General features: G+C 43.6%; 1 protein-coding gene across 2 annotated transcripts in view; it reads right to left on the minus strand.

Moving 5' to 3' along the window:
* Positions 1 to 19,652, minus strand: part of naaladl2 (N-acetylated alpha-linked acidic dipeptidase like 2) — a 214,820-nt gene that overhangs the window by 32,717 nt on the left and 162,451 nt on the right. For both annotated transcript variants that reach the window (XM_076277894.1, XM_076277893.1), the window contains exon 11: positions 1,219 to 1,311. In XM_076277894.1, the coding sequence (XP_076134009.1) occupies positions 1,219 to 1,311 (93 nt within the window). The remainder of the gene's footprint in view (positions 1 to 1,218; positions 1,312 to 19,652) is intronic.

The raw sequence follows: 19,652 nt of genomic DNA on the forward strand, positions 1-19,652 counted from the left end.
CATGGGGAGGGGGGGTCCTTCCTTGTTCCTGCCCCAAAACATGCAACCTGCCCTTCCCAAAGAGACAAAGAGCAGGTAGGCTGAAAAATGAGCTGTCAGTTTGGAGTCCTCCACCGAGCAATCAGTGTCTGCCGGAGACGGGAGGAGTGACTGCTGGCTTTTAATGAAGTGGCACGCGGTGGCTGCGGACAGTGCCTCCCCCTGCCGCAGAGTGCAGACGCGCAGCCGGGGAGGGTGGAGGGGCCGGAGACGCAGACCGGGCGGGGTGGGGTGGGGTGGGGTGGGGGTGTTGGGTGGGAGAGCGACGAGCCGCATAAGCATTCCGCCAGCAACTCAGCAAGAGTCCTGACAGCCTAAGGACTGAGCCGGGAGTTGGAGAGAGGGAGAGAGGCGGAGGGAGAGAGCGAGAGAGAGGAAACGAGGGGCAGAGACGGAGAGACAGAGCTGTCTGTTTGGGGTGGATGCACGCGTCTGCTTGAGAGAGCAGAAGACAGTGATTGTGTGTGTTTGTTTTTGTGTGTGTGTGTGTGTGTGTGTGTGTGTGTGTATAAAGAGAGAGAGGAGAAGAAGAGGCAGATGTGTGATGGAAAACTTTGAGTCCAAGACAACAACTAGCAGCTAACGGCTAGACTTCTTTTCTGTAATTCTGTGGGCTTGATTAACTTTGATTGCTGGACTAGTACCAAGTCAGATGTTCAGGTGGTCATAACTCACATCAAACTCCTTTAATGTACCTTTATAGTCTTTATATACCTTTATAGGAATAAGTGATTGTAGACAAATAGAAAGCCCCTCATAAATTGCTTGTAACAGTGAACTGAAAGCTAAACCAAACATCGTCTTGACACATCTAATCCAAACACGTGCACATTTCCAGTGATGAATGAGACACGCTCAGCTTCACACAATTCCACAGCCAACTATCCTAATCTAAGATCTCCTTTGTGTCAATATGACACACGGCGCCTTTGCGTAAGACGCACACACAATGTATATCAATGTATGCAGCAGAAGGACTATGACAGGCCTCAAAGCTCAGAGCAAATAGCACCACGTTGACCACATTCTCCACAATCTCCTGTCACTGATGTGCCACTCACTAGGCCTCTCTTTTTGATTGGCCACATACATTTGTTCACTACAATATTTACACAGCAACCGTTTTCTATCTGCTAAAGCAAGGCAGCACCATACAAACATACAGCAGGCTTACTGTACCTTAGCCACAGCCTCGTGGAGTCTGAAGGAGGGATCTGAGGCCTTGTCAGTGGATGGGTCTGAGGGGAAGAAGGCCTCAGAGAGGAAACTTGTCTACAAGTGGAAAGAAAAAAAGAGAAAATAATGCAGTTAGACTCTACTGTGAGTATTATGCTCCCCTTAAAGCAACACGATTGGACCTGAGAGGACTTGTATTGGAGTTAATGTATCTGTAACTCAACTGTACTTAGTGTCAAAGGCATGTTAAAAGATTAAAATGTAAATATAATCTCCATATTATTTTTCTTTTATCTCAGTTTTACATCTGAAACAGAAAGACAATTGTCATTTGTGCTACAATTGGCACCATTTAAGAGGCTTCCCATCCAACAATTTATGAATAAGGTACATTTCCACAGGCTGTTTGCATTTGACTAATTACGATATCACTAAAACCTTCTGAGGCCCATAACAATCAGAAAGCAGCCAGCATGAGCAACACTCAAACCTCCCAACTCGCAAATGACCTCACTGCTTTCCAATTGATGGACAGACTCAAAGATAGTTTCCCCTGTTAGCACTGAAACTAAATTGCTTTAGACACCAAAGGGGAGACAGGAATTAACCCCCCCCCCAACACACAAACACGCACACACACACACACACACACACACTATCAAGTGACAAAAAGCAGCACTAAAATAAAAACAACTAAAGATGGAGCCTGGTTCTCCCTTCCTAAAGACAAACCAGAACATTACTGAGGTGCATGAGTCACCTCGTTGATGAGTCACTGGCTATGCCGAGAGCTAAGGTCCCTTTCTTCCTCCACCACTTACATCCCTCCACATCGAGCCCACCTCATAGCCCTAGTGATGTCGCACAGAGTGTTCCTCTATCCCTGTAGAATAACACCAAACCACTAAGAACAGAAGGCGTGCGTGCAAACAGATTCAAACAAATATACATATTGACACCCATACGCATACACTGCAGAAAGTAATCACAGAAACAAGCGCACATCTCCAGGTACCCTAGCTCAATGCTCACAATCACAGACACATTACACAGATAAATAGCTGAGAAACACATAGACAGACATGCAGGCGTACAGACAGTGGAGAGAAAGAATGGAGAGGAGAAAAAGAGACAAGACACCGAAGAAAAGAAGAAAGAATAAGGAGCCAAACTCACATCATTTTTGCATCTAAGCATGTACAACAGACAAGTGTAACAAGCTGCTGAGGCTGAGGCTGCCCCCCCCCGCCCCCCCCCCACAGTGGCCATGTGAAGGGACATGACAAAGACCGCATCACCAAGAGAGTAGAGACATTAGACCCACTGAGGCACTGGAGGGTTACTATTTGATCTCTAGTAAACCACAAACCTTGATCCTTGATGTTTTTTTTGAACAAAATGAGCCATGGTGTACTCTGTAAAGGCTCCTTTGTAGTGACCCATCTCACATCGGTTGGCACACAGTGTCACGATTTGCAGCATTATAAAATGGGAGAAGGAGTTGGGGTAGGTTTCTGTAACTTACTCCTTGTGTCATTCACTCAAATTGGTCCAGAGAAGCCTTTTGTCTGTTCTGTGCACAACCCTCTCATGCAGGGTGTCCATTTAACTTGGTATCAAAGGCCGGAGTCTGAATGGGTTATCTGAGTGCATCCCTATCCATTAGAGACTGAAATAGACCTAGATCTAGATATCGATGAACAAAATGCTTTTCAGAAAATAAAAATGGAGATATTACATAGAACCCATTAGAAGTCAGACACAGATACGTACATTTGTGAACGTAGCCTTATCAGCGCCATGGCCAAACCACAGAAAGCGAACACAGTGGATCTTTAGTTTACGCGCTATTTATCATACCTGTAGCTCATTGGGTAATCGGCGCCTTTCTCTGCCGCCTCCGCTTGCAATTTGCAAATCGCAACTGAACGCATACTTCAATCACAAGGGCATTTGAGTGAAGTTAACTGATGACAACATTAAAAGGAATCAAACGTTCAGCAATCATGGAATAATTAGTGCTGTCAGTTAAACGTGTTATTAATGGCGTTAACGCAAACCCATTTTAACGGTGTCAATTTTTTTATCGCGAGATTAACGTTCGTTTTGGCCTAGCAAACTTTGTAGTTTTTTTCACATGCTGTTGCAACAACTAGTAACGTTAGAAAAACTACAACACCACACCGGCTCTAGCTAGACCGGAAACAAAACAAGGGGCACGCTGCACACACTTGTTTGGGCTTGCAATCTGGCCAAACGGTAGTAGGCTAACGCATTTATCACGCACCGTTTCTTGTCCTCAAACACAGACACGTCCTAGCAAAGATTAGTCTTCCACCTGAAGGCATGGAAATAATAAACACCACCGCTGAATGCCTGGTCGGCTGAATGGTGCTTTTAAGTGCTGTGGACATGAGTGTGGTGCAATCTGTCGACATGAGTGTGGTGCAATCTGCTTTCGACATTCCATTACATTCCATTTTTCTCAGTACAAGACTGCACACCAGCATCGTACTTTGCCGACGTGTAAATCACGATTCAGTTCTATTTGGTCGGCGACGCTCCACTAAAATCCATTGTTTATCCAGTGTTTGCCAGTTAAAACTTCAGCGCTGATGCGTGTGGCAAGTGACATACAAAATAGCAGTGCACTCATGTTGGCACTGGTGTCGGCTTAGTCAACATGGAATTAAAATATCACCGAAGCACTTTTTAGTTTAAGTTTTAATCTAAACATTGTTTACACTCACACTGTTACACGTAAACTGAACATAGAGATAGGCCTATGACTAGGCTATTTCTATTTGTTATGCACATCATTGAAATGTGCCTAGGCTACATTTTGGACACTGCATATTTCTCAATATGAAGTATAAGTTCCTTATACTCAACTGAGCTCAGAGATAATGCATATAGGCTACAGTATATGGAGTATTTTCTGTTTATTATGCCCTTTATAATGTGTGTACATTTTGTGCATGCACTTCTGCTGTAGCATTTATTTCAGTTTATATCAGCTATATTTCTGAAGAATACATTGTGTTGCCTCAGGTCTGGTGCACATCTTTTGAAATAATCAAATAGACCTACGTCTTAAAGTTAAGTTAATAAAGTAACTTGCTTTGCTTTCATTTGAATCCCAGTCAAGATACACTGGTAATAATTGCTTTATATTGTTAATATGGACTCATGGAAAGTTCAGAAATGCAAAATAATATAATTTTAATCATGTGATAAAATATGTGATTAATTGTGATTAACTATAGAAATTCAGCAATTAATCACGATTAAAAAATGTAATCGTTTCACAGCCCTAGAAATAATATGATAAGATGTCAACAAGCAAGGAGATAATAAAGACTGAAGAGCAGTAGTTCTACTCAAAGTACTTGTGCACATAGGCTGTGACAGATATAATAGTCACATCTAGTAAGTTGATGTTGTGAAAGTGAAAGTAAAACATTAAAAAGACCACCGAAAGTTAAGGTTACTTTTGACATAGTACAAAGAAGCAAAATTGGTGCTATGAATAGCGGTTCTGTTGTCTTTGAACGTTTCTCTTACTGACACTTTTAACTAGCCTAGAAATCTAGACGCACCCTAGTGGCAGCAAATTAAATTTGCTGCAAGGGCTAGTCTAGCAACTCTCCGTTGGCTTGTGAGCTCGAAAAATTAAACTTCTATCAGGCCAATCAAATTGTGTAGAGAGTCGTTAGGCGAGCTTAACATAATGATTGATGGCAGAGTTGCAACGGTTTGGCTTGAATTCCCTGCTACTTGAAAACAAAGAAGATGGATGTTGCTGTTGGCCAACAGTGTGACACGAGTTAAGCTTGTTTTAAGATGGCAAAAGTTTGAACTAGCCAACTAGCTCCGCTGGTGGGAAAACGCATGGGACTCAGCGCTGTCCTATTGCGTGCAGAGGGAATCTGAAAGAAAACCGATTATCCCGCCCCTCGGACTGAGCACTGCGAACGGTGAGTGCCCAGACCCTACATTTAAATGTGGGTCTGGCTCGTCAGGCTAAACTTTTAACCGCAATTTGGATTAAAACCTGCGTTTACAAGGCAGAAATATTTCACCGCAAAACAGACGTGCGCTTTCATGGGCAGTTTTCGTACATACTGGAGAATACCTAATTAGGCACATTTTACATGTTATACAGAGAAAATGGCTGTTTGTAGGCATCTGGGAATAAGAGTTTACACTTTGATTGGATGAGTTGCTTGCTTTCTCTCTCTTTCTTGAGAGAAAGACAGTCAGACACACACTAGCCATGCCTTATGTGAGGGGCTACTGTAGCATCACAGGCTAAACTGGTTTGCAGTTAGTTGAACTCAAGTTGATTTCCATCAAATGAACTTCAGCACAGCAATGAGTCCATGAGTAGATTTTAGATCTTCCAGTGGCAGTGGGAAACAAAGCAAGGGGAGGTAATGCAATCCTCTTCTGCAACATCCCTACAAAATATACCTCCATGCTGACATTTGCCAACTATTTTGGAGATGACAATCACTGTTTTACATCCTAGTGTTAATCCTAGCATTTTCCACTGTATTGTTTTTAGTATGTATTCTTCATAACATAGAGCGACAATAAGGAAACATTGCTTCAGGATTGGAATGGACTGAATAAAGTAGTAACTAGATGTACCGCAGAGCGGTACAAAATATGACCGCCGCCCAGTCCAGCACATTTTTTCCACAAAAATAAATCACGCTGAAAGGCCTATATGATTCTAACTGTCTCACTAAATTGCATTACCACACTCAATTCTCACTGGTATCTGCTAGACAACAAGTACCAAAACATGATTAGTTCATAGATTTCACATGTAAAATTAATTTTATACAACCCCACCCCCATCTTGCCTGTTCATAATTCTGAGAAATTCTTGAATTGTGTGCATGTGTGCGTGTACACGTTTATCTTTATGTGTGTGGGTGTGTGTGTGTGTGTGCGTGCGTGCTTGTGTGTTTGCCTGCGTATGTGTGTTTGTGCATGTGCATGCATGCGTACATACAGTATGTCTACTGTGTGAGTATGTGTCATACGTATGATTACTGTGAATGTATGTGTGTGCGTGTGTATCTGTTTATGCACATGTGTGCACATGGAATGGGTTAACATGACCCCTGGAGGCAAACATACGGAAAAAATTGGTCATCCTAGGCCCTACGGTTCTCAAGATATTCACAGAAAACTGTGTCTGCCCTACCCTCCTGTCGGGGGGTCCAGTACTGCGGGGGGGCTACAGATCAAAACGAAAAACGATGGTTCCATGCTATCCATGTGGGGTTACATGCCCACCAAGTTTCGTGTACCCCGGTCTTTAAGTGTCCCGGGAATCCTTGTTGGTGTACGGTCACTAAATGTACACAGAAATTATTTTATTGTAAGGCCCCCCATGAACGAAAGTTCACAAAACTTGGCATGCATTCGGAGGGTGTCATAATGATCCTACACTTTCAATTTCGTGCAGTTTTGACCATGTCAGCCAGAGATATTGTGATGAAAACACCTAATTTTTTGCTTTTTAATTTTTAACTAGGTGGCGCTATACATGAAATAAGTGGTAATGGGATGGGTTGACATGCCCCCTTAAGACCAACATACAAAAAAAAGGTGGACCTCCTAGGCCCTACGGTTCTCGAGATATTCACAGAAAACTGTCTCCGGCCACCTACAGGCCAGTTGGTGTATAGAAACATAAATTAATTTATTGTGTGGCCCCCCATGAACGGAATTCCACGAAACTTGGCGTGCATTCAGAGGGTGTCATAATGATCCTACACTTCCAATTTTGTGCAGTTTTGACTATGTTAGGTCACAGATACCTGCGATTACAACACCTCATTTTTACTTTTTTGTGTTTAACTAGGTGGCGCTATACATGAAATGAGTGGTTATGGAATGGGTTGTAATGGCCCCTTGAGATCAACATACAAAAAAAAATGGTATTCCTAAACCTTACGGTTCTCGAGATATTCACAGAAAACTGTGTCTGCCCTACCCTCCTTTCGGGGGGTGCAGTCCAGCGGGGGGGCTACAGATCAAAACGAAAAACGATGGTTCCATGCTATTCATATGGGGTTACATGCCCACCAAGTTTCGTCTACCCCGGTCTTTCAGTGTCCCGGGAATCCTTGACGGAAATTTGGACATGCGCGGCGTTCATAATAAGGAACTACAGTTAATGTAACACACACAATGTCCTGCACTTACAGATGGCGCACCATGCTGACCAGATGCAAGCTTTGGACAGACACAGATTGAGTACTGGTAGTGGTAGAGGTGGTGATTAAGATGGCTACAGCAGAAGGAAGCTGTTACACACATGAGCAAGAGAGCACCTGCAGCAGAGAAGTGTGTGTGCATGTGTGCATGTGTGCGTGTGTGTGTGTGTGTGTGCGCGTGCCCATTACAGACAGATGTTAATGCAATATCTCTCTCTCTCTCTGTCTCTGTGTGTGTATGTGTGTGTGTGTGTGTGTTCAAATCCCTGTCTGTGATCATGTGTGCACATGTCTTCACCTGTGTTTGATTCAGATTTAGAGTGTGTTTGTGTTTGTGTGTGTGTGTGTGTCAGACATCATGCTGATGCTTCTCCTGCTGTGTCTGTTTCATCCCTTCCTAACACCACCCATCAAGTTTTGGGGAAAGAAAATCAAATGGCACACACACGCATGCAAGCATGCACACACACACACACGCACACGCACACACACACACACACACACACGCTGGAGGCAGATGAGGATGAAGCTCACAACCAGAAGGGGGCCTCTGTGCCCTGGGAAGGAAGCGTTCCTGCCTGCCTGCCTGCACGCCAGTGGGAGCACGTGAGAGGAATCACGGTCTCTCTGTCAGAGCAAGTGGGACACACACTGTTTATGTAAGCTAGAAAATGATGCTTTGAACGGGGTAATCAGCATGAAGCTATAGATCACCCTCTCCCAAACACACCCGGGCCGTGAGGCACAGGACAAGCATGCATCGAGAGGGTTTTTAGCTGTTTAGTGCAGCGTCATATCACAGCAAACAGAACTAATGGTCTATTGTTGGCAACACGCACATGAATATTCAAGCAGTGTTAACAGCAGCAGGGAATAATCAGAGACACTAAAAGTATGGCTCATCAGTAAGGGAGGGAGTGGGATCAGCTGCTGTCTCATGCAGCTAACACTAATGTAATCAACCAGGGACTTCAAAGGGAAAGTTAATATTGTGAGTTCAAGTGAAATAAGATTCCATAATCAAGGGAGAGGAGAAGATAGAGGAAGGGATAGAGGGAGGGGGAGAGGGAGAGAGAGAGAGCATCCTAAACATAAAAAGGTTCTCAAGTAAAATTTAATTCAAGCTTACATAATTTACTTCACCCTCTCCAAAGGTTAAAGTAAATATCCTCCTGACTGTTTTGTATTCAGTGATCGCTCGTTTGTTTCCACACCACCATGGTGCTTCTTGCATTTATGCACAGATACATGTGTAGCCAATGGTCATTTCTAGGTAAAAACAAAATAAAACCAAACTGTCTAAACTAAAATGAAAACATAATTGCAACTGAGTGAGTGGCTCCACTTCAAATGTGCAACTGCAACAACACAATAAAAGAACAGATCCAGACAACTATATTGGGAAATATCAGAAAGTTTTTGTCAAGCAGAGGATACAACTAACGGGATGAATAAGTCTTCCACACCCAAAATAAATTGTTAATGAATAGGTTCAGAATTTTGTGATGTGAAAAAAAGCCACATTTATGGGTAAGACAATTCCCTTCACTGCTAAACAGTTTACAAGCCAATGGATATCACTGATGAAACAGCAGCAAAGGAAGGTGAATTGCAGAGGCATAACCTTTATTTATGATTAATAAAAAAAAATGCATGACTTGGCAAGGGGCTTGATAGAGTTGTTGAGATAAATGGGGGAAAAAATGGGGAAATGTACTTCCATTCAGAATACTGAGCCCTGGACAATATCCCTTTATTTTCTGTGCATAATGTCAAGTGTTTGTTTTAACACAATGTGTCATGCAAATACAGCACTGAGGCAGAAATATGGATTATTCCTGGACTCTGTCGAGGTCCACTGCTGCACTGGTAAGCTGGCAGCTGGTTGCGACGAGGCTGTAAACCCTGGGTAATGGCCCTTTACCACAGAGAGAGTGGGAGGAGATAATGGAGGCGTTAATGATTGCTTTCAGGTGCCTCCACTCTCTTTCATGGCCCCAGCTATCTTATCATTCCCCGGGAAGCTAAGGATTGGTTTACGTGCAGAACAGCCCTCGAGCAGTGTTCTGGGGGGGGGGGGCAGGAGATCCCGGGATCAATGAAAACTAGCAGTGTTGTGCTCATTTCATCGCCTGCAGGGAAGTGGGGGTCCTACTGAGCACCCCCTGGAGAGAGCCCATCTGGCTGAAGTGTGCCTGTTCCAAATACGACGAGTTTCCAAGGGGGTCCCTTTCCTCACAAATCAGTCAAGGTGTATCTGTGTGTGTCTCACAGCCCTCTTCCCCCCATGTATGGGGCCCATCACTGTAACAGTAAAATGAGACAGGAGTTCAGCTCGTGCTCAAGACGTGGAATCTAATCACCACCAATTTTATGGCAGGGCTGATTTCATAAGCTGGCGTGACAGCAATATGGAACGCAAGTGTGTGGCTGTAAACGCAGTAAAAACATGTGTTTGCCATATAAAGTGAGATACCCCGAGATAAAGCAGGCAACCTCAGCATCCATTTGCTCACAAACCACAACCCATATAGTGGGCATCTCAGTTGAGATGGTGCTCCCTTGGGTGACGGCATATAAAAGGCAAGCGTGCGAGGCAGATTAGTACCCAGCGCGTAGCCTCCTGCTCCAGTCCAGATGCTCAGGTTAAAAGCCAGGAGACTGATGAAGAGTCTGGGCTTGGGCACTCGCCCCGCTCTGCACAGCAGATGCTGCATTTGCCTGACTTGGCTCTGACGAGAAGCTCGATTGGATGGGCTCATGCCACACCAGGAAGAACAAATATTTTTATGTACCATGCAGCATAGATCAGTAATGAACTTTTCAGGCAACAGAATGTGCACCCGTGCTCTGCAGAATAAAGCATGGGGGAGACAGATATGGCCCTTTTAGTCTGGTAGCCAAATGCCCTTCAACTGGAATGGAATATCATGGTGTCAAGCTCCAAAGAAAAGTTGTGCGTTACAGATACTGCATGTAGACATTCCCTCATTTTTAGTTTAATATTCTCAAGGTTGTTTCATGATGAGTAACATAAGCCTGTGCTCTTGGCAAGTTCTGCCAGAGTGAGGTTTTTCCAACATGGAGCAGCAACCAACTGACTGATGTTGGGCATTGGGAATTTTTAGAATGTGATGTGATACATACATTCATATATGTAAAAAAAACATACACTCGAAAACTGTCATGAGGGAAGCCGTTCTGAATGGTGTCGACGATTGTGCTTGTTGAAGACAGTGCCGAGACAATTTTCCTTGTTATTTCTCTTTAACATCCTCTAAGGTTGAGGTTAATGTCTCATTCAATTTCCCCTGTGTTCATTTTCCCACTGGAACACCATTTCCGTCTCCGAACACAGACCTATTTTGAGGAAAATGAAAAAAATATATTTTTAGATGTGAAATTCAATTTAACAGTAAAAGGAATACATTTTGCATGGCAAACCTTCAAGATATGCTCGACCTTATCATGTACTGAGGACATGAAACACACACATACGGGGAAAAAATATAATTTTCTCCTTTTAGGCGGTCATGTGTTCAAGTGATGCATCTTTGCACTGGGAAACATGGCATGTGCATTCTGTGTGTGCTATGAGGCATATACTTAAAATGATGTGAGCTATGTTGACAAAAGATACATAAGCTCTGAAAAGGTCAAACTTAACATTAAGTCTTCCATTTCAAAATTATAATAAATAAGGCCTCATTGAGTTAATGAGTCATTGATGAGCACCATCTTTAAAAAATTGCCCTGCTTTTGATTGTTCTTCGATTAAATAGTCAGCTCTCAATTGCAGACTGAATTGCCTCAGACCTTGAAACTTGAAACTCATTTCTCTGATTCCCCAGATGTTCATTAATTGATTTGAATGTTAAGCATACATTACAAAAGTCTAAGGATAAATTGCCTTCTGACACACTACCATGTAACATGCACAGATAGGCTTTGTAACTGAAGGTTTCCTTTAAACATATTCTGAATATTACCACCAACAGGACAACATAAAACGGATTTACTGGTATGCATGCTGTGCAGCCCTATAAACAATCCTCACTGGTTTTTACCAACTTATATAAAGCCAACTCAGTGAGCTGCATTACGTTCAACATAACGCCACAGCACCTGGATACCTGCTCTTAAAAACGTCCAGAGGCAGGTCACTCCCATCTGGTAAAGCCAGATGGTGGACCGTAGGTAGCTGGGCTGGGCCTGACTCAACTGTCAATTGGATCCTGTTCCGGGGTGGTGGACAGGCCCATCTGATGTCCAGACATCGGGCCTGGGCCTATCTCCCCGATCCAGCTGCAGCAACTTCACGCCACTAATTAGATTAGTCTTGCACAGGGTACTACAGCAGCACCTTGGGCAAGACAGAGAGAGACACCTGAGCAGGCCGCCTGCGCAGCGCAGCGCTCGGCTAAACCGAGTAACGTCTTCAGAGGGCCGAGTGGCATTTGCATAAGTGCCAAAAAAGAGGGAGAGGGAGACAGAGAGAGAGCGTGAAAGAGAGAGAGAGAGAGAGAGAGAGAGCAGGGCTAGGAAATGGCCAGGAGAAATGGCTAATATATAAGGGGTGACAGGTGTTAGCACATTCGGGCACATGTCTCGACTGGTAATCAATTCTGAGGTCCAAACAAGGGAACAGGGGTTGTTAGTGGGGGCTGCAGTGACCAGCTGGTGAGGGAGAGTTTGCTGCAGAGCTGGGCAGCCCTTTCCTGAGCCGTCACACCGTATTAAGGCAGAGATATGGTGTCAAGGAAAATGCAGACACCAGCAAGTTTTCCTATAAGCCTCATGCAGCCCAAAACATGCCCTGTACTTGCCCACACTAATAGAATAAAAAGAACACTACAAAAGCAAAGATTTGCTACCAAAGACAGTGACAAATAATACTATTGTATCATTAAATCATTCCCATGACTAAATACAAAAACAATTTGCATTTCCAAAATAAAATATTTACCTGTAATCCACTGATTTTTAAAAAAGCTCAGTGCTGTATGGTTTTAGTCCAGGTTAATAGCTGTTACATATGCAGTTTTAGGTTTCTGGACAGATGAGTACAAATCAGTATTCAAGTGCAAAATCAGAACTCACAAGCAAAATCAAAATGTCAAAAGGCAGAACCTGTTTGCTGCAGTGCAACAAGGTAAAGAGCAGGCACAAATGATGCTAAAGACAGGGATGGAGCACCTTTTGCTGCCTCTATGTGTGATAAAGGCATAGCTGTTTGAAGTGAGTCAAGAAAAACTGACACTGATGTAAAATCAGAGCATCTGCTCCAGGCCATGACATAAAACGTAGGTTTTCTGAAGTTGAAAGAAACACACACACATACACGCACACACACAAACTCAACCAACACCCAATGACCTCCACACACATACAAACGACCTCCACACACAGACACCCACACACACACAGACACACACACACACACACACACACACACACACACACACACACACACACACACACACACACACAAACATTAACCCATCCACCCACTCACACACATTCATGCAAGCAAGGAAAGCCCTGCAGCAAGTTTGTCATTTTAAATCCAAAGGCGTCGACTCAGAAGGCTCCTCAAGCTCTCGGCTTGGAAGGCGGATGCTGCGGCACAGATCTGGCCCAAGGAGCCGGCTCCCAAACAGTCCCACCATCCCATGCTCTAATTCGGTCTGATGTGTTGAATGCCAGGGAAAAGGTTACTTTCACAGTTTGGGGCACACCAGTATTGCACGGCGAATGCTTAGCCAGGCATGTGTGCAGGATGAGACAGATGAACAAACGAGCACGGAGGAGGTGAAACCTTCTGGGGAAGGAGCGAACGGGGAGGGGGGGGGGGGGGAAGTTGCCATGGCTGCTGTGTTTATTTTTAAAGTTTTGTCTCCCCCACATCCCCCCCGGCCACTCCTGGACTCAGTAGCTGTTCCACAGTGAGTGTGGAGGGAGGAGAGAGGCTTGGGCTTTTCGGAAGCACTCTCACATCTGCACAAGAATCTCTGGGTCAGCATCCCATCTTTCTCAAAGTTGATTCTCGTCCAATAGCCCGGCTGATGGTGCGTGTGATCGTAAATAAGATCAAGCTGAGTGCAAAGTGATTTTAACAAACTCCATTACAAGGTTGCGCTCGGGAGGTAAAATGGAACAAAACAAACGGATCTGGGATAAAGGCAGCAAGTGTGTGTGTGTGTGTGTTTGGGAGATAAAGAGCATCTCAAACACAAGGCGCTCAACCTCAGGGCGAGATCTTACAAACAGCCAACAGATCTGTTCCACATCAAACAACACACCATCACAAAGACAGATGAGCATTTACTCCAAAAGGTGAAGAAGAAAGAAAACAGTTGATATGAGAAGTCTCTGGAAGGCATCAAAGATTATGTGCTTTATTCTTTTCTATGGTTAAGCGGCCCAAGTAACATAAAAAATTTGAAATATTATGTTTTTGCACAAATGTTCAATGTTCTGACAAAGCAGCAAACATGAACAGATGACAGGTCACGGTGTATCAGGAGCACTGGCCACTAGCCAGACTTTATGAAAAACAGCATAAAAAGTAAAATCCTGACACATCACTGCTCCAGAAATATGGAGGTTAATAGCTGATGCCCGAGGCTGGGTGAACCCAGCCTGGTCTGCCGGCGATTTCTTTCTCACCCTGCAGCTCAGGCTGGAAACCTGTGCATCTTTTTCTGCTGCTCCCGTTACAATTTTGCCGGGACCAATCACAAGCTGGCTTATCCACCTGGCGTGCTATTGGCAGGTTTAAAACGATGACGATAGCGGGAGAGTCTGGAGTTTTCGCGTCGCTCTACAAACGTCACCCGGTTTGTCGGTCAGATTGGTGAATGACTATCCAATTGCGTACAGTCATTTGAACTATGCCCGTTGATCACGACTCTTGTGCAGTAGAAAATACATAGCGGACTCCCCAGACCAATGTTTGGTCTGGTGAAAGCCAGACTACTGGTGCCCTGGAAGGTCTTAACCATATTTCTATATCAGATAGCCCAACATCAGAGGCGGACAGAGTACACAGCTTTATTACTTGAGTAAAAGTACAGATACCCTTTGCTAAATTTTATTCAACTACAAGTAAAAGTACAACAGTCAGATGTCTACTTAAGTAAAAATACTGAAGTACTTGTTTTTAAAAGTACTTGAGTATCAAGAGTACATTTTCTAAATATTGCATTACTACTGCCACAGTGCTTACATTTATGTACAGAAACGTCCTACATGGAGTTATGAAAAATGTTAATGTTAATACCTTGGAGAATGTAAAAGGAATTGAAAGTAAAATCAAGTAATTTTCATCTTTTTACCATGTTGCCAGGGATGGGCAGTATTTCTAATACATGTATTTAAAATACATATTTCAAATACAAAATACTATTTTGTAATTGAAACACTTGAAGCGAACACTATCATTAACTTGTTCAGAAAATTGAAATAGTCTGGCGAGGTAGGGCCACGGGTTGACACATTCCCGGGATGGACCTGCTGCGTCTTCATCCATTGTTTCGTCCATGGTTTCATCTCTTATCTAAATCTGACCATGGAGTTGCCTTTCGCGGAAAGCTGAAGGTGATTGCTGATAGGCTGTCCCAATCAGTGGTGCCTGCACAATCCAATCACGTTTGAGAGGGAAACAACAAATTGAGGGTTTCCGAGATTTTTCTTTTTTCCTTTTTTTTTTAGAAGTAGTAACGGGTACTCACGGTTATGGATAGAAATGTAGTGGAGTAAAGAGTACAATATTTGCCTCTCAAATGTACTTGAGTAAAGTCATGAGTACTCCCCAAAAATGATACTCGAGTAAAGTACAGATCCCTCAAAATTGTACTCGTATAGTATAAGTATATATACTCTTTTGATCCCGTGAGGGAAATTTGGTCTCTGCATTTAACCCAATCCGTGAATTAGTGAAACACACACAGCACACAGTGAGGTGAAGCACACACTAATCCCGGCGCAGTGAGCTGCCTGCAACAACAGCGGCGCTCGGGGAGCAGTGAGGGGTTAGGTGCCTTGCTCAAGGGCACTTCAGCCGTGGGCCACTGGTCGGGGCTCAAACCGGCAACCCTCCAGTTACAAGTCCAGAGTGCTAACCAGTAGGCCACGGCTGCCCTAAGTACTGTACTCAAGTAAATGTACTCCGTTACTGTCCGGCTTTGCCCAACATACATGTTCAAAATGGATTCAACATCTGTATGTCTTCTCTTGCACACAGTCAAATCATTTGAAGTGGCAGTTTCCTAGCATGTTGTGTGGGATGCTGCCTTTTGTGCCAGGATGTGATAGGCTTTTGAAAGCGGGCGGTATCCTCCAGAGGGTGTGTTCAGCACAGCTGTTTAGCATGTGGCCTGCTATGTCAGACAGAGAATCTGTCAGCCTGGGGGATTGGTCTGTCTTGTGTCTGCTGCTAATGAAAAGTCAACAAGGGCCTGCATCTCAGCATCTTCATGCACTGAAAGGAAACAAATTAAATCTTTTTCCTATTTCCCTTAAATCACTCACTTCCATCACCTCCAAAACACGATTCCACCTGCCATTTATCTTGCCTATTAAGGGTACAGTTGCTTTATCCTTTGGGACTCCTGGCAATCGCCTAAATGTCTCTGTAAAGAAAATAACTAACAAACCATCAACAACCGTACCCCCTCATGCACTGTATTTTCCCTCTCAATGGTCTGTTTGCTCTGTTCACTCTCTCTCTCTCTTTCTCTCTCTCTCTGTTCACTGTCTCTCTCTCTGCCCTTTTTCTTCTCTCTCCTACTTTGACTTCTCTCTCTCTCTCTCTTTCACACACACACACACACACACACACACACTGTACACACTTTTTCAAACATATTCTCTCTCTTTTTCCCTCAATCCCCTCTTCTTTCTCTAGACACACACACATGCACGCACACACAAACACAGACACACACACATCCACACACACACACACACACACACACACACACACACACACACACACACACACACACACACACACACACACACACACACAGACCTTTCCATTTCTCTCCTTGCATATGCTTCCCTTCAGCTGATGGATGGTTGTGACCTTGTTAAGACGCTGTGTTTAGTTCATCATCTTGCTATGCGTCCCCCCTCCCCCCAGATGCAGTGTACCTGTCATCCATGCTCTATCCATCCTTTCCACATAATTACACCGTGTTTGCCCGGCCAAAGTGCCCCCTCTACTTCCACACCATTGGAGATGGTTTGGGGGGGGCGGGGAGCTCGGCAGAGTTTTGTCTGCTCAGTGGCCATTTAAAGAGCTTGCTACATGTATGCCTCACACAGAGATGACTGTACTGTTGCGATACCATTATGACGACGTTGCATGGGGGAACAATATGCCTGTTCCTGCCCCTGGGTAATGCGATTAATGTAAGTTTCAGGCACCGTGTTCCAAAGCTAGAAGTGTCACTCCATCATTATAAAAGTGTGTACCATCTATTGGCTCATGGACGGTTAAACCGAATGTCTGAATAATTTTGCTTCATGTTGGTGTGAGGCGTCATCCTCTGTGATTTTAGATTACTAGTATACTCTGTGCCATAAAATGAGGCCCAGTCAACACAGCAGTGGCAACATCTGGATATTTGTGAGAGCCGTAATAAAATACTGTATCTGCTGTACTGCAGGACACAGGAGGAGAGACAATGAGACAAGGTAAACCTGGGCAAAGGAATTAGCTTTGACAAGGACAACCTGTTCCCTTCTGGAAAATAAAGCTTTGACAAGGACAATATGTTGCCTTCTGGGGAAAAAAACTGGAGGATTAAGTAAAATTGATTTCATTTGTGAAAGCAATAATAAGCACATTTACAGAGGGCAGGCATAACACCTTAAATAATCTGCTCTGCATTAGTTATAAACAGATACAGGCCATCACAAACACAGTCACATTCATGCTCATTCTTCTACTATACTATACTGTGGGTGGCCACATCTTTTAGGATCAGAACATGTAACAGAATAAAGGACATTCTCAGATAAACTGCAGGTATGTTTGAAGGTGTGGCAGGTGTGTGAAGTATAATATCCAGAACACTACTTCAAGACACTCACTGAGTTCTCACTGAAGGTTACCACTGGCACATACTAGCAAAAGAATTTCCCCCTTGGGGATTAATAAAGTGCAAACAATCAATCTATCTATCTACGTATCTATCTATCTATCTATCTATTTATCTATCTATCTATCTATCTATCTATCTAACTAAGTATAAGTATATATACTCTTTTGATCCTGTGAAGGAAATTTGGTCTGCATTTATCCCAATCCGTGAATTAGTGAAACACACTCAGCACACAGTGAACACACAGTGAGGTGAAGCACACACTAATCCCGACGCAGTGAGCTGCCTGCAACAACAACAGCGCTCGGGGAGCAGTGAGGGGTTAGGTGCCTTGCTCAAGGCTTGCTATTCAGCCATGCCTACTGGTCGGGGTTCGAACCGGCAACCCTCCAGTAGGGCTGCACGATATATCTAAAATCTATCGTTATCGCGATATCAACGCTTGCGATGGACATACCGCAAAGATTACTTAATTTTCGATAAATTTTGATACATTTTCTGTGCCGCACGCATTCCATACAGTCTATGGTGTATGAATAGCAAAATGGCACGTTTTCGTGGAATGACCCATTCACATTCTGAATGTCAACATATTTTACCAAACCGATGCTGTCATGCAGCCCTAGAAGCCCGTCCCCCACCAGTTTAGGTGTGTGGTGTTTTAGGTGTTGAGGCAGGAGCTAAGTCATGATGGCTGAAGATAGTGAGTCAAGCGAGGTAGGCGAAGAGGAATTGGTGACTAAAAGGAAAAACACGTCTGTTATAGGGAAATATTTTGGTTTTATGAAGGCCGACTTATTACAAACACAGCGCCAAATGCGTCCTTCACCACCGTGTTCAAATAAACAATTTCTTTCGTTGTTGTTATAGGATCAGAAGATAGCCTATCTGTCTTTCACTGTAAGGCTTGTATTTCATAATTTGCATTTAGCAAAAGCCCCAGACAGCAGCAGAGAGGTAATCAGGATTCGTTATTTGTAAAAGTTGTTTAGCCTACTTTGTTAGCCTGGACTGTGTGATCGCAGCCACTTACTTTCACTTTCCGCTGCCCTCGTAGTCGGCATGCCGGTAGCCTAATAACGTGGGATGCGCAGCGTATGAGGTTACAGACTGGGATACTTAAGATTTTAGATGAGTGACCGCCGCGATATAGCTTAAGCACAGTAGCTTTTTTGCTAGGCCCAGCGAAGGCTGGTAATGTGGAATATTCCGCTGGTTGGTGCGCAAGTATTCAGATTGGCTGTCTATCCGTCTTTTACGAGGATTTTCTTGGAGCACATCTTCCACACAACTTCGATAGCCTAGTCAGTGGGTATCTTAGCTGTCCACCTAGGCTACATAATATACTGCTCAAAAAATTAAAGGAACACTTACAGTTTTCCACAATTGTTCAAACCAATTTTTTGAAACCTTCCACCCTTCTCTCCATTCTCAAACTACATTCACAGAATGTCTGACAGTTCTTGCAAAATAAAACACTCGCCTTAAAAGTTTTTCTTCTGCTCAGAATCAAACAGTGTCAGCACCAATCCAGTGTATGATTGAAGTGTCCCCTTAATTTTTGAGCAGTATATTTTATATTGTTTATGTAGAAAATTATACATTTATTTCTGTAATTATACATTTACCCCCCCCCCACCCCCACCCTTCAGTCTATGTTAGCAGCAAGTAGAATGGAGAAAAACATTAAATATTTAAATATCGCAAGTTATATCGTTATCGCAGTACTCAATAATGTTATCGCATATCGCATGTTTTCCTAATATCGTGCAGCCCTACCCTCCAGTTTCAAATCCGAAGCGCTAACCAGTAGGCCACGGCTGCCCCCTCACCCACCCACCCATCCATCCATCCATCCTATCTATCTATCTATCTATCTATCTATCTATCTATCTATCTATCTATCTATCTATCTATCATACTACATGCACATACTAATGCTACATAGAAGTTGTTGGTCCAACCATACAACCTCATGCTATATATTTGTGACTGATTTCAAAAGCTGGATTTCAATCAATTTATTTGCATATTCTAAGCACATCCAGGAAAATAAGGCTCAATAAAATTCAATGACATATACAAATAA

The sequence above is a fragment of the Alosa pseudoharengus genome, unplaced genomic scaffold (genome assembly GCF_046254945.1).
Source record: "Alosa pseudoharengus isolate Yale_2024_CS ecotype anadromous, Long Island Sound unplaced genomic scaffold, YU_APseudo_1.1 YU_APseudo_1.1_scf_11, whole genome shotgun sequence".
NCBI classification, from domain to species: Eukaryota; Metazoa; Chordata; class Actinopteri; order Clupeiformes; family Clupeidae; genus Alosa; species Alosa pseudoharengus.